Source organism: Oncorhynchus tshawytscha, linkage group LG31 (assembly GCF_018296145.1).
Source record: "Oncorhynchus tshawytscha isolate Ot180627B linkage group LG31, Otsh_v2.0, whole genome shotgun sequence".
NCBI lineage: Eukaryota > Metazoa > Chordata > Actinopteri > Salmoniformes > Salmonidae > Oncorhynchus > Oncorhynchus tshawytscha.
This window is the reverse complement of record NC_056459.1, coordinates 2680371-2692443: the sequence shown is the minus strand read 5'-3', so window position 1 is coordinate 2692443 and position 12073 is coordinate 2680371. Positions and strand designations below refer to the sequence as shown.

General features: G+C 42.4%; 1 protein-coding gene across 6 annotated transcripts in view; it reads right to left on the bottom strand.

Annotated features, from left to right (window-relative positions):
• Positions 1 to 12073, bottom strand: part of celf3a (cugbp, Elav-like family member 3a) — a 67377-nt gene that overhangs the window by 12559 nt on the left and 42745 nt on the right. For 4 of the 6 annotated variants that reach the window (XM_024396168.2, XM_024396170.2, XM_024396169.2 and 1 more), the window contains exons 2-4: positions 8089 to 11867; positions 7289 to 7560; positions 6643 to 6725 (exon numbers count right to left, since the gene is read on the bottom strand). In XM_024396168.2, coding sequence (XP_024251936.1) covers positions 6643 to 6725; positions 7289 to 7433 — 228 coding nt within the window. In that variant the 5' untranslated portion in view covers positions 7434 to 7560; positions 8089 to 11867. Of the gene's footprint in view, positions 1 to 6642; positions 6726 to 7288; positions 7561 to 8088; positions 11868 to 12073 lie in introns of those variants that run through there. The other 2 variants (XM_042310252.1, XM_042310253.1) reach the window with 1 other exon arrangement.

Here is a 12073-nt window from a genome sequence, read left to right as displayed (position 1 = left end):
ATCTCCCTCGATCTGGGGCTCCACGCAAGATCTCACCCCGTGGGGTCAAAATGATCACAAGAACGGTGAGCAAAAATCCCAGAACCACACGGGGGGACCTAGTGAATGACCTGCAGAGAGCTGGGACCAAAGTAACAAAGCCTACCATCAGTAACACACTACGCCACCAGGGACTCAAATCCTGCAGTGCCAGACGTGTCCCCCTGCTTAAGCATGTCCAGGCCCGTCTGAAGTTTGCTCGAGAGCATTTGAATCATCCAGAAGAAGATTGGGAGAATGTCATATGGTCAGATGAAACCAAAATATAACTTTTTGGTAAAAACTCAACTCGTCGTGTTTGGAGGACAAAGAATGCTGAGTTGCATCCAAAGAACACCATACCGACTGTGAAGCATGGGGGTGGAAACATCATGCTTTGGGGCTGTTTTTCTGTAAAGGAACCAGGACGACTGATCCGTGTAAAGGAAAGAATGAATGGGGCCATGTATCATGAGATTTTGAGTGAAAACCTCCTTCCATCAGCAAGGGCATTGAAGATGAAACGTGGCTGGGTCTTTCAGCATGACAATGATCCCAAACACTTCGTAAGAAGCATTGCAAGGTCCTGGAGTGGCCTAGCCATTTTCCAGATCTCAACCCCATAGAAAATCTTTGGAGGGAGTTGAAAGTCCGTGTTGCCCAGCAACAGCCCCAAAACAGCACTGCTCTGGAGGAGATCTGCATGGAGGAATGGGCCAAAATACCAGCAACAGTGTGAAAACCTTGTGAAGACTTACAGAAAACGTTTGACCTCTGCCATTGCCAACAAAGGGTATATAACAAAGTATTGAGATAAACTTTTGTTATTGACCAAATACTTATTTTCCACCATAATTTGCAAATAAATTCATTAAAAATCCTACAATGTGATTTTCTGGATTTCTTTTCTCATTTTATCTGTCATAGTTGAAGTGTACCTATGATGAAAATTACAGGCCTCTCTCATCATTTTAAGTGGGAGAACTTGCACAATTGGTGGCTGACTAAATACTTTTTTGCCCCACTGTATGTCTGTATGTATGTATGTATGCATGTATGCATGTATGTATGCATGTATGTATATAATACACACACAGTGTGTATGCTCAATTGTTAGTCATAAATTCATTCATTTTCAGACTATTCACAAAATAATGTGTCTTGACTCATGGCTGAGTAAATGTCAAGCTTAGTCAGACTTTAAAAAAAAAAAAAATTTTTTAGGGAGAGCGTCTATTCTTTATGAAGATCTTAAAAAAGAAGAAAAAAAAAGAAGCTCTGACGAAGCTAAATAAACTATTGATACTGACAAGAGCAGTGTGTACGTTCTTATTTCCTTTATGAAGACGTCAACATCTCCAGTCCACATCTCTGGATGTTTTCTTCCCTAACACACACACTCCATCCCCCCTTCAGCAAACCATGTCAATCTGAACACCTGCCCTCCCCCCTCCCCCACAAGACACACACAGTCACACGTAGTCTCATTCCATCTCTGGAGACATGCCCCAGCAATCTGCACACCAAAAAAATGAAGTGTATGTACAGTTCATTATTCAAAATTAGTCCTAAAATATTGGAATATCATTCACAGGCAGACTTCACTAAATCCATCGTCACCTGGTTATTTCTTGCTAATGAAGGGCAATGTCCGGTTCTGATTTCAGTGAAACATTATCATAACAAAGCACTGAAACAAGCATTTGACCCTTACCAGGTGGGGATGACTATTGTGAAAGCACATACAATCTAGATCCAAAATGTAGATAAAGGGGGATCAAGGAAAGGGGATATATAGGTCATATTCAATTTGTGAGTTGGTCCATGTCGTGTCTGTATGGTCATGTTTATCCGTCTCTAGCCGCTGTACCAGTGAAGTTGACCAGACACACTGGGATGGCAACAAAACAGAATTCAGACAGCGAGAGATCGCAGCGGGGAGATGGAGAAACAGAGGAGACAGGAGGACATGAGTACAAGACGGGAGGAGAGAGAGAGACCAGCAGATTCTCCTTTTGACACTATCCTCTGCCTCCATGTCGGTGAGACAGAGTGTCTCTCACCTGAAATTAAACACAAGGCCAGGTGCCACTCAGATCAGACCATATGTTCATCCCGCCGTCCCTTCACACCCCCCCCCCTACTCCTTTTTACATCTACTTTTTGGCCGTAGTTGTGTATTGTGAGGACAATTAAAAGCACTGACATTTCCCACCATGGCAGGCAGCGTATAGCTCACTACAGACAGAGGGATGTTGAATATAAATGCACAAGGAGAGGAGGAGAGAGATAATGACATGCTTCAGCTTTCTGTATTCAGAAGCGCATTGGTGTATTCGTGTCTTACAATTACTTTCATGTTTTTTCCTTTATAGCGTCCCTGACAAGGGGATGGTGAAGTTAATTATTCTCTGGCAGTGCAGGTGCTATTAGATAACGATTACACCACAGCTGGTAGTGGGGGTGGGGATACTACTTGTCCGGGGGTGGGGGTGGGGTAGTCAGGGTCTAGCTAATAAGGTGGTTTTCATCATTGCGGGGGTTGGGATGGGGGACACGAGGGGGAGGTTGTTCTTGGACGGTTGTACATGGCTTAGGTGAGAAGGTCTGGGAAGCGAGTCACTGGGGAGATGGACGGGGAAGACGGGGTTTAACGACGGGGAACCTGCCTGCTGATCCTCTCTGAGAGGTCAGGAAGGCCAGACTACTGTCATGCTAATAATAGGATTTACAGTATATTGCTGCTAGTGCTAACTCTACCTCTCTGGCTCCCAAATGCCCCTCACTGGCAGTAAGCATTTCATTGTACTGAGTACACTACGCTGTGTCCTGGGCGAATGACAAATAAAACTTTGATTTGGCCCACTACCATCTTAAAATGGGAATACTGGTAATAAAACCCAACAAAAGAATACAACTCAGTAAACCTCAATAAAAAGAGGGAGATATTGAGAGGAGGCAAGGTGAGTGGAGGCGGAAAGCAGGTTTGTCCAATAATAATTCCTAGCTGTGTTGCATATAGCCTATTTAGAGTCCCAAATGGTGGCCCCTATTCCCTGCATAGTGCACTACTTTTGACCAGAACCCTATGGGCCCTGGTCAAAAGTTGTGCAGTACATACAGTACCTACAGAAAGTATTCATAATCCTTGACACATGTTGTTGTGTTACAGCCTGAATTCAAAATTGATTAAATAGATTCTCACCCATCTATGACAGAGAGAAAACATGTTTTTAGAAATGTTAGCTCATTTATTTAAAATTAAATACAGAAATCACTAATTTAAATAAGTATTCATACCCCTTTGCTATGACACTCCAAATTGAACTTAGGTGCATACAATCTCCTTGAGATGTTACTACAACTTGGAGTCCACATGTCCAATTAAATTGTTTGGACATGATTTAGAAAAAGAACACCTGTCTAGATAAGGTTCCACAGTTGACAGTGCATGTCAGAGTAGAAACTATATCATATAGAGTCCAAGGAACTGTCCATAGAGCTCCGAGATATATTGTGATAAGGCATATATCTGGGGAAGGGTATAAAACAATTTATACAGGGTTTGAGTGTTTCTAAGAGCACAGTGGTGTCAATCATTGGGAAATGAAAGAAATATTGAACTTACCAGACTGCCTATAGCTGGCCGTCCAACCAAACTGAGCAACCAAGCAAGAAGGACCTTGGTCTGGGAGGTGACCAAGAACCCAATAACCACTGACAGAACTACAGAGTTCATTGGCTGAGATGGGAGAACCTGCCAGAAGGACAGTCTCTACAGCACTTTACCAACCTGGGCTTTATGGTAGATTGGCCAAATGGACGCCACTCCTTAGAAAAAGGAACATGACAGCACACCTGGAGTTTACCAAAAGGCACATAAAAGACATAAGGCAAATGATTCTGTGGTCCGATGAGACACACATTTAACTCTCTGGTCTGAATGCAAAGCGTTATGTCTGGTGAAAACAATGCAGAGCTCATCGCCCATCTAACACCATCCCTACTGTAAAGTATGGTGGCGGCAGCATCAAGCTATGGGGATGCTTTTCAGCAGCAGGGACTGGGAGACTAAGGATAGAAGGAACAATGAATGGAGCCAAATACAGGCAAATCCTTGATAAGAACCCGCTTCAGAGAGCAAACGACCTTAGACTAGGGGGGGAGATTTACGTTCTAACAGGACAATGACCCCAAGCATACAGCCAAAGCAAGCTGGAATGGCTTCAGAACAAGAATATTCAAGTCCTTGAGTGGCCCAGCCAATCCCATTGAAAATCCGTGGAAAGGCTTGAAGATTGCTTTTCACCGCCGCTCCTCATCTAAACTTAACAGAGCTTGAGAAAATCTGCAAGAAAGAATGGGAGAAAATCCCCAAATCCAGATGTGCAAAGCTGATACAGACACACCCAGGACGACTCAAAGCTGATACAGACACACCCAGGACGACTCAAAGCTGATACAGACACACCCAGGACGACTCAAAGCTGTAATCAGCGCCAAAGGTACTTCTGCAAGTTTGGACACACCTACTCATTTCAAGTGTTTTTTTTTTTTTTTACATTGTAGAATAATAGTGAAGAGAACAAAACTATTGAATAACACATATGGAATCATGTAGAAACCCCAAAAAGTGTTAACTGTAAAATATATTTTATATTTGAGATTCTTCAAAGTAGCCACCGTTTGCCTTGATGACAGCTTTGCACACTCTTGGCATTCTCTTAACCAGCTTCAGAGGGAATGCTTTTCCAACAGTCTTGATGGAGTTCCCATATATGCTGAGCATTTGTTGGCTGCTTCTCCTTCACTCTGCGGTCCGACTCATCCCAAACCATCTCAATTTGGTTTAGGTTGGGTGATTGTGGAGGCCAGGTCATCTGATGCAGCACCATCACTCTCCTTCTTGGTCAAATAGCCCTTACACAGCCTGGAGGTGTGTTTTGGGTCATTGTCCTGTTGAAAAACAAATGGTAGTCCCTAAACCCAAACCATAAGGGATGGCGTATCGTTGCAGAATGCTGTGGTTGCCATGCAGATTAAGTGTGTCTTGAATTCTAAATAAATAACAGACAGTGCCATCAGCAAAGCACCCCCACACCACATCCTCCATGCTTCACGGTGGGAACCACACATGCGGAGATCATCCGTTCACCTACTCTGCATCTCACAAGACACTGCGTTTGGAACAAAAAATGTCAAATCTGGACTCATCAGACCAAAGGACAGATTTCCACCGGTCTATTGCTCGTGTTTCTTGGCCCAAGCAAGTCTCTTCTTATTGGTGTCCTGCAGTAGTGGTTTCCATGAAGGCCTGATTCATGCAGTCTCCTCTGATGAGTTGATGTTGAGATGTGTCTGTTACTTGAACTCTGAAGAATTTATTTTCCAGATTGACTGACCTTCATGTCTTAAAGTAATGGACTGTTGTTTCTCCTTGCTTATTTGAGCTGTTCTTGCCATAACATGGACTTTGTCTTTTACCAAATAGGGCTATCTTCTGTATACCACCCCTACCTTGTCACAATACAATTGATTGACTCAAACGCATTAAGGAAAGAAATTCCAGAAATGAACGTTTAACAAGGCCCATCTGTTAATTTACATGCATTCCAGGTGACTACCTCATGAAGCTGGTTGAGAGAATGCCAAGAGTGTGCAAAGCTGTCATCAAGGCAAAGGGTGGCTACTTTGAAGAATCTCAAAAAATATATATATATTTAGATTTGTTTAACACTTTTTTGGTTACTACATGTGTTATTTCATAGTTATGTCTTCACTATTATTCTACAATGTAGAAAATAGTAAAAATAAAGAAAAACCCTTGAATGAGCAAGTGTATCAACTTTTGACTGGTACTGTATATAAATGAGATCTGTATTTCATTTTCAATAAATTTGTAAAAAAATAAATGTTAAACATGTTTTCACTTTGTCATTATGGGATATTGTGTCTAGATGGGTAACAACAAAATGTGGATTATGTCAAGGGGTATGAATACTTTCTGAAGGCACCGGAGGCAATAGCATTCGGAACGCAATACTCGTCTGTTTCTATAGAGACTGCCGAGAGAGAGCGCCTGTCATGTCACATTCTACTCCATAAATGTCACTTGGCAGCACACCTGCTGCCTGGTTATGCTAAACAAGCTGCTCTAACTTTGATTTCGAATGTGCGGGACGCGAGAGAGGGCAAAGTAACTCTGGGCATGCCCCTAAGCTGTCACTCCCAACCCACCAAGACGTAGGATGATGACTAAGACGCTGACTGGATGCGTCATGTATAGGGAAATATAGGAAAGCTGCCCCTGACCTTCCTCTTGGGCAAATCAACTCAAAGGGAAGTGGAGCTCACATGTCAGAGTGAGTTATTTTTTTCTGTGGCACACTGTTGTGTCTGTGTGTGTGTGTGTGTAGTGCAGTGAGGTAGACTGCCACTTGTTCCGCCTTGTGCTCATGAGAATGGTTGCGTCCCAAATGGGACCCGATTTTCCTACGTAGTACTAGTGCACTAATTCTGACCAGGGCCCATACGGCTCTAGCCAATAGTGCACTACATAGGGAACAGGATGCCATTTGGGACTCGGGCCAGTGTGTGCTGTTGAACGTCAGAGAGAGCACTCACCCCTGGTAGCGTCTTCTGCTCGTGCAGTGCATTCTGGGCCTTGAGGGCAGACTCTCGTTCGCAGTATGTCAGGAAGGCACAGCCTGGTGAGAGGATTGAGGGTTCATTATACCATTAAACAAAGATCGGTGCATAACACTAGGTCTATAAGTGGAATGTATTAGTTTACCGTGATGCAACAAATGGGCAGAGAGAAAATGCAGCAGGTTGCACTGTGACTTTTAATATTCTGTTGTAGAAAATAAATATAGGCAACTAAGCCTATGGAGGGGAGAAGTTACATTTTCTACAATGACACCCATTCCCTATATAGAGCACTACTTTAACCAGAGCTCTATGGGCCCTTGTCAAAAGTAGTACACTACATACAGAATAGGGTGCCATTTGAGATGTAAACCATTGCTTCAGCTGGTACAACCACAAAGACAAGCTGGAAGGTGCACTGATGAAACACATTTATTGCTGGCCAGAAAGGACTTAACTGCCAGTGGCCATGCACCTGTTACATAGGTCTCGTAGCCTAAATATGCTCAGTCATATAGCCTAAACAACGTCTAATCCCTGACAGCAGGACTATGTATTGTAACTAAGTATTTCCGTGCGCTCTACAGCCTAGCCTATACAGTGTTGTCTCCTCTCCCCTTACCTTTGTGCATCCCCGTGTACTTGTCCTTTATCACTGTCAACTCATAGATTTTCCCGAACTGTTCGAAGATCGGTTTCAAGTCCTTCTCCTCAAGATTTCGGGGTATCTGCCCAATGAAGAGCTTGATTGCGTCGGCCTCCTTCATTGACACGGTGTGGGAGCGGGGATGTGCGCACCGAGGACGGACACTGGAAATGTGGTCAGAAGGAGCGGGGAGGACCTATAGATCTTCGGACAATGTGGAGATGACGGGCGAAGGTTTCAACTCGGTCCTGGAGACGAGGAGAGCGAGGGAAGGTGTTTAGAACACAACGACAGAGGAACAGATGAGAAGAAGAGGTCTAGTCTAAATTATTCATTTATTCTTCAAATGCATAGCTACTTTCATTTTCTTTCAATGTTTTGAATAAGCAGGAGCTATCACGGTCATCGGTTGGTATAGCCATGCAAAACATATTGGAATGTTGCAATTATAAATGAATTGCAATGGTTTTCCCTGTAATTGTTTGTAATCAGTCCCCGCACCAAAAATAAATAAATCGGGAAATTGATGAGCTGATAACCTATTATTAGGTTCTGACTAACATCGTTGTTTACACGGGTAAATTAATGTAAATAAACAGACATCGAAGTACTCCTTTGTTCAACCCTCTATGGGTCTAAACTGCTTGTTTAACCCCATAGGCTATACTGTCACGTTGTGTCAACGTATGGCCTGTTTGGTCCCTTTGTCAAGATGGGGTGACGATAACAATGAATTGAACATAATTGTACATACGTTAAGAGAACAAAATCCTCACCTACTATTCCTCCTTGATCCTCTCTCCTTCGTCTCGCAGTTAGTTGAGAGCAGAATCACCCGTTCTCCTCTGTCCCTTGTCAAATAGGGTTTATTTTCGGTTTCTGTCTATTCTCCTGTTCAATTAAATTTGTCTAATGTAGGACCCCTCTGAATCCGTGCCTTGACAAGTTACCCCCAAAAGAGCGCACCGAACAAATCCAAGCGACGACGTCCTTTATCCATAAACATGAGCGTGTGATGCTTTATCTCGTAGTTTTGATTTGTGTTATGTGTACAAACCCGGTTTTCCACTAAATACACACAAAATTGGATTTTCGAAAAAAAAATGACAACCTCTTTGGGATTTCTCAAGCGGTTTGTGGTTATAATAAAAGGCTCCCTATGATCCAACACAGGAAATGGTAGACTATTGCTGCCGCTCGCTCCCGCGTTGGCTGGCTCTGTGTACTCGGTTGCCTTTGACGTCGTAAACCAGTGTCTCCCTCCCTGTCGATCTATATGCTCCCTTAGGTTGTAACAAGCCGTGATGTCTGCCGTTAGGAAGCGTCTAAGAATTCTACCAGGACTGGTCTTAAGACGAGATTTCCTCCATTCTCATTTTTTTTTTGACTGTGCAGAATGAGACAACATAATGATACAAAATCGATTACTTAATCATAATAATACTTAACATTTATTGGACTAAATGATACTTTTATAATCTATGAGAGGGATTTTTGGTTTTGACATGTTTTCGTCCTTCATTTCAGCCATGCACTTTTTGACGGTGCCTGACATCAAGGGATGCAAATCTGTCTTTTGTTCTAGTAGTGAGAGCTGACCGCGGTGCTGAAATGGTTGTAGACGCGGTCGCTGACTGAAACTTCGATTGACAAAAAATAAAAACATATGTCATAAGTCATTTGAATGGTTCTGCTGCACACACCCACTTTACACACAATGAGCAAACATGTAAACAATAGGCCCACATGACAGCATTCACTTATGCGCACATACCCAATCATGGCACTTCAAATAAACACGTACAGTACAAGATTTTCTCACAATGAAAAACAGATAGTTGTATGAGCTCTTGCCGAAACCCCCACTGGGTTTATCCCAGTTTTAAATAGCCAGTGGTGTTTTAATCTTTTTTTCCCCTCAATATTTATTGTACCCAACCCAAACCATTTCTTAAATTTGCCATCTATCATCCCTCCTTAAATCATGTCCCCACTTCCATCCCTAAGCACATGCATGGACTAAGAACTTTAGACTAAACTTTAGAGTTTATCTTACTCATCTTGATGATACAATACAATGGTTGACATTTAGAAAATAGTTGAAATTGGAAGGTGATTATTTCAGATGGTGCATGTCAATTGACAAGAAGAAGAAAAAGTTAGGCTTAGGGCTTGACTTTTGCAGGGGCTCACTTGAGCCGAGTACCTGCACCTCACATTTTCTACTGCTTGATGTCAGCGGTGACATTCTCAAGATAGAACACTTTCTGTAAAATGTAAAAGTGTGATCTATCCAACAAATATGAATATGATGATCCTATCAACACAGTTGGGAGTACCTAGACTGTCACTCACTGTGCCTCATAAAGCATCAACAATGGACATGTCAGTTTAAGGTATAAGCAAAAGATACAAGTAACTGAGCAATAAAGAGAGTTATGATAATACATATTTTATTGTGTAAAGAGAAGCATACATATTATTGCTTTTATTTGAATCAAATCTGTTAATTAAAAATACATGGTTTAAATGTACAGAATTTTCCAAAGTAGAATACTGTGTGTGTGTGTGTGTGTGTGTGTGTGTGTGTGTGTGTGTGTGTGTGTGTAAAACAGAGATCTTAACCTGTCTGGTCTCATGTTTGCGGCACCAAGCTCACTCATTCTGGCTGTACTTCCTGTCCCTGGCTAAGTGACATGTCCTTTAGCCGTCTCTCAACCACTCTGCTTCCCTCTGGTTCTCCTCCTCACTTTGACCTCTCTCCTCAAGAGACATTCAAAGAGATGGGACAAAGTTACACACAGCAAATCAGTCATAACAATACAGCCAGTTGGCCAGTTGAGCTTAGCAGGTACACATTAGGCTCAATGTGTCCCCAATGGGCCCCTATTCAATTTATAGTAACCTCATTACAGGGCTATTGCGCACATCGCATATGAGCCTAGGATATCAACGATGCAAAGTGGGCCTAGTGTGAATGATCATGCAATTCTATGTGAGTGACTTATTGAGTAAAGTATTTGTCATCATTTAACTTGAGCGAATCACACGACCGCAAGGCGTTGCTCCAAATGGAGGCATGACCCGGGCAGGAACTTGTGCCAGTGTACTAGCAAAAACAAAAAACTTCCAGCTTGCTAAATAGCAAAGAAAATAGCTAGCTAGCCAGCCAATGGCTTCACAGAGAAGAAAACCTACACCATTCAAATCTGTGGTCGATGTGTGTCGCATGGGGGGACTATCCCAATAAGAGTTACAATCTCTTTATTGCCAAGACATCAGACCGATACAACCAAAGATTGTCTATTATATTGACAAGATAGTAGATATACCACTCCAACAATGGAAATACATGGAAGCCAGGGGGGGAGGAAGCGAGATCAGGTGGGATCATTCTAGCCAATGAAAAAGGAGATAAGTGTGTGAAGAGGCCATAGAGCTAGACAGAGGACTCATCTTTGTAGATGTGCCATTATAGCGTCATTGGGCAATCTTTATTGGCTCAGAGGATTTCCCACCCATGGTGGAATTGTGGAAGCCTTCAATGGCTGTATCCATGTTAAAACAGTGAGGGCAGTAACCATGTTAAAACGGGTTATGTCCATGATGACTCCACTAGCTCTATGACAACAGGCACTACTACGATATAAAGTAAATTTTTTCAAAGTTGCCGAAATGCCATTCGTAACAACCTAACTATTACTAGACTTACATTAGATCAAATAAGCCTCAAGTAGCAAATTAGCAATAAAAAAATGTTGACCAAATTCGACACTCATTTACCTCCATACAAAAATTACTCAACTTGTGGGCTTATTTTTCGTGGACAGATTTTGGGAGGATTAAAATCTTTCGCTTCGCCTCGTCCTCTCTGATACAACAGAGGTGCACAAGACACATGGGGGAAGCTGTAGGGGGAGATGATTGGTTGGTAGATTAAGCCAATGCCTATCACGCCGGGAGATTCACATCTTTCTTATTGGCTAACGAATGCTTAGTTTGACGTATTGGTCCACTAGACCTTCCATGCATTTGGGCAGAAGTGTCTGGGAACAAGGTTACCTATATAGTGCACTACTTTTGACCAGGGTGCCATTTGGGACGCAGCCCTAGTCAATCATACCACCACCCTGACAATATCATTGTTGTTCTTCTCAAATAAGACACATTGCACCACTAGAGGGTGCTTGAATAACTACGTACAGTATCTTGACTTAAATTGTTTCACAAACCTGTGGAAATTATCAATAAAATTACTTTCTTCAACTAAATTATGGCCAACACAAGGCCAGTCATACATGGGAGATATCCCAGACACAGATTATGCCTAATCCTGGAGACACAAGCATTTTCAATAGAGATTCTCACTTGAGCTAGAATTTTAGACCATGATTAGGATTTATCTGTGTCAGAGAAACTTCCCTGTATTTAGTATTTCTTTGGCGGTGTTAAACGTTTCATTACCCGGGTTAGTGGACGTTGAGGAGATATCGGTCCTTGTTGTCTCGTCACTCATGCCAGCAGTTTCCCACTCCTTACACAGGTCACCATATCACTGTTAACAGGAGAAAGGAAAGATGGAAAGAAAAGAGGTATTAGAACAGAGTAAGGCGAGGGGGAAAAAAATCAATAAAGCACCTAAAATCGAACAATACATGATAAATGAAGCTAACCATTATCATAGTAAGGGCAAATGCTCAGATCCAGAGCTGGACATCACTTCACAGTTGTTTTATGAAAACAAAATCCCACAAGGTTTTC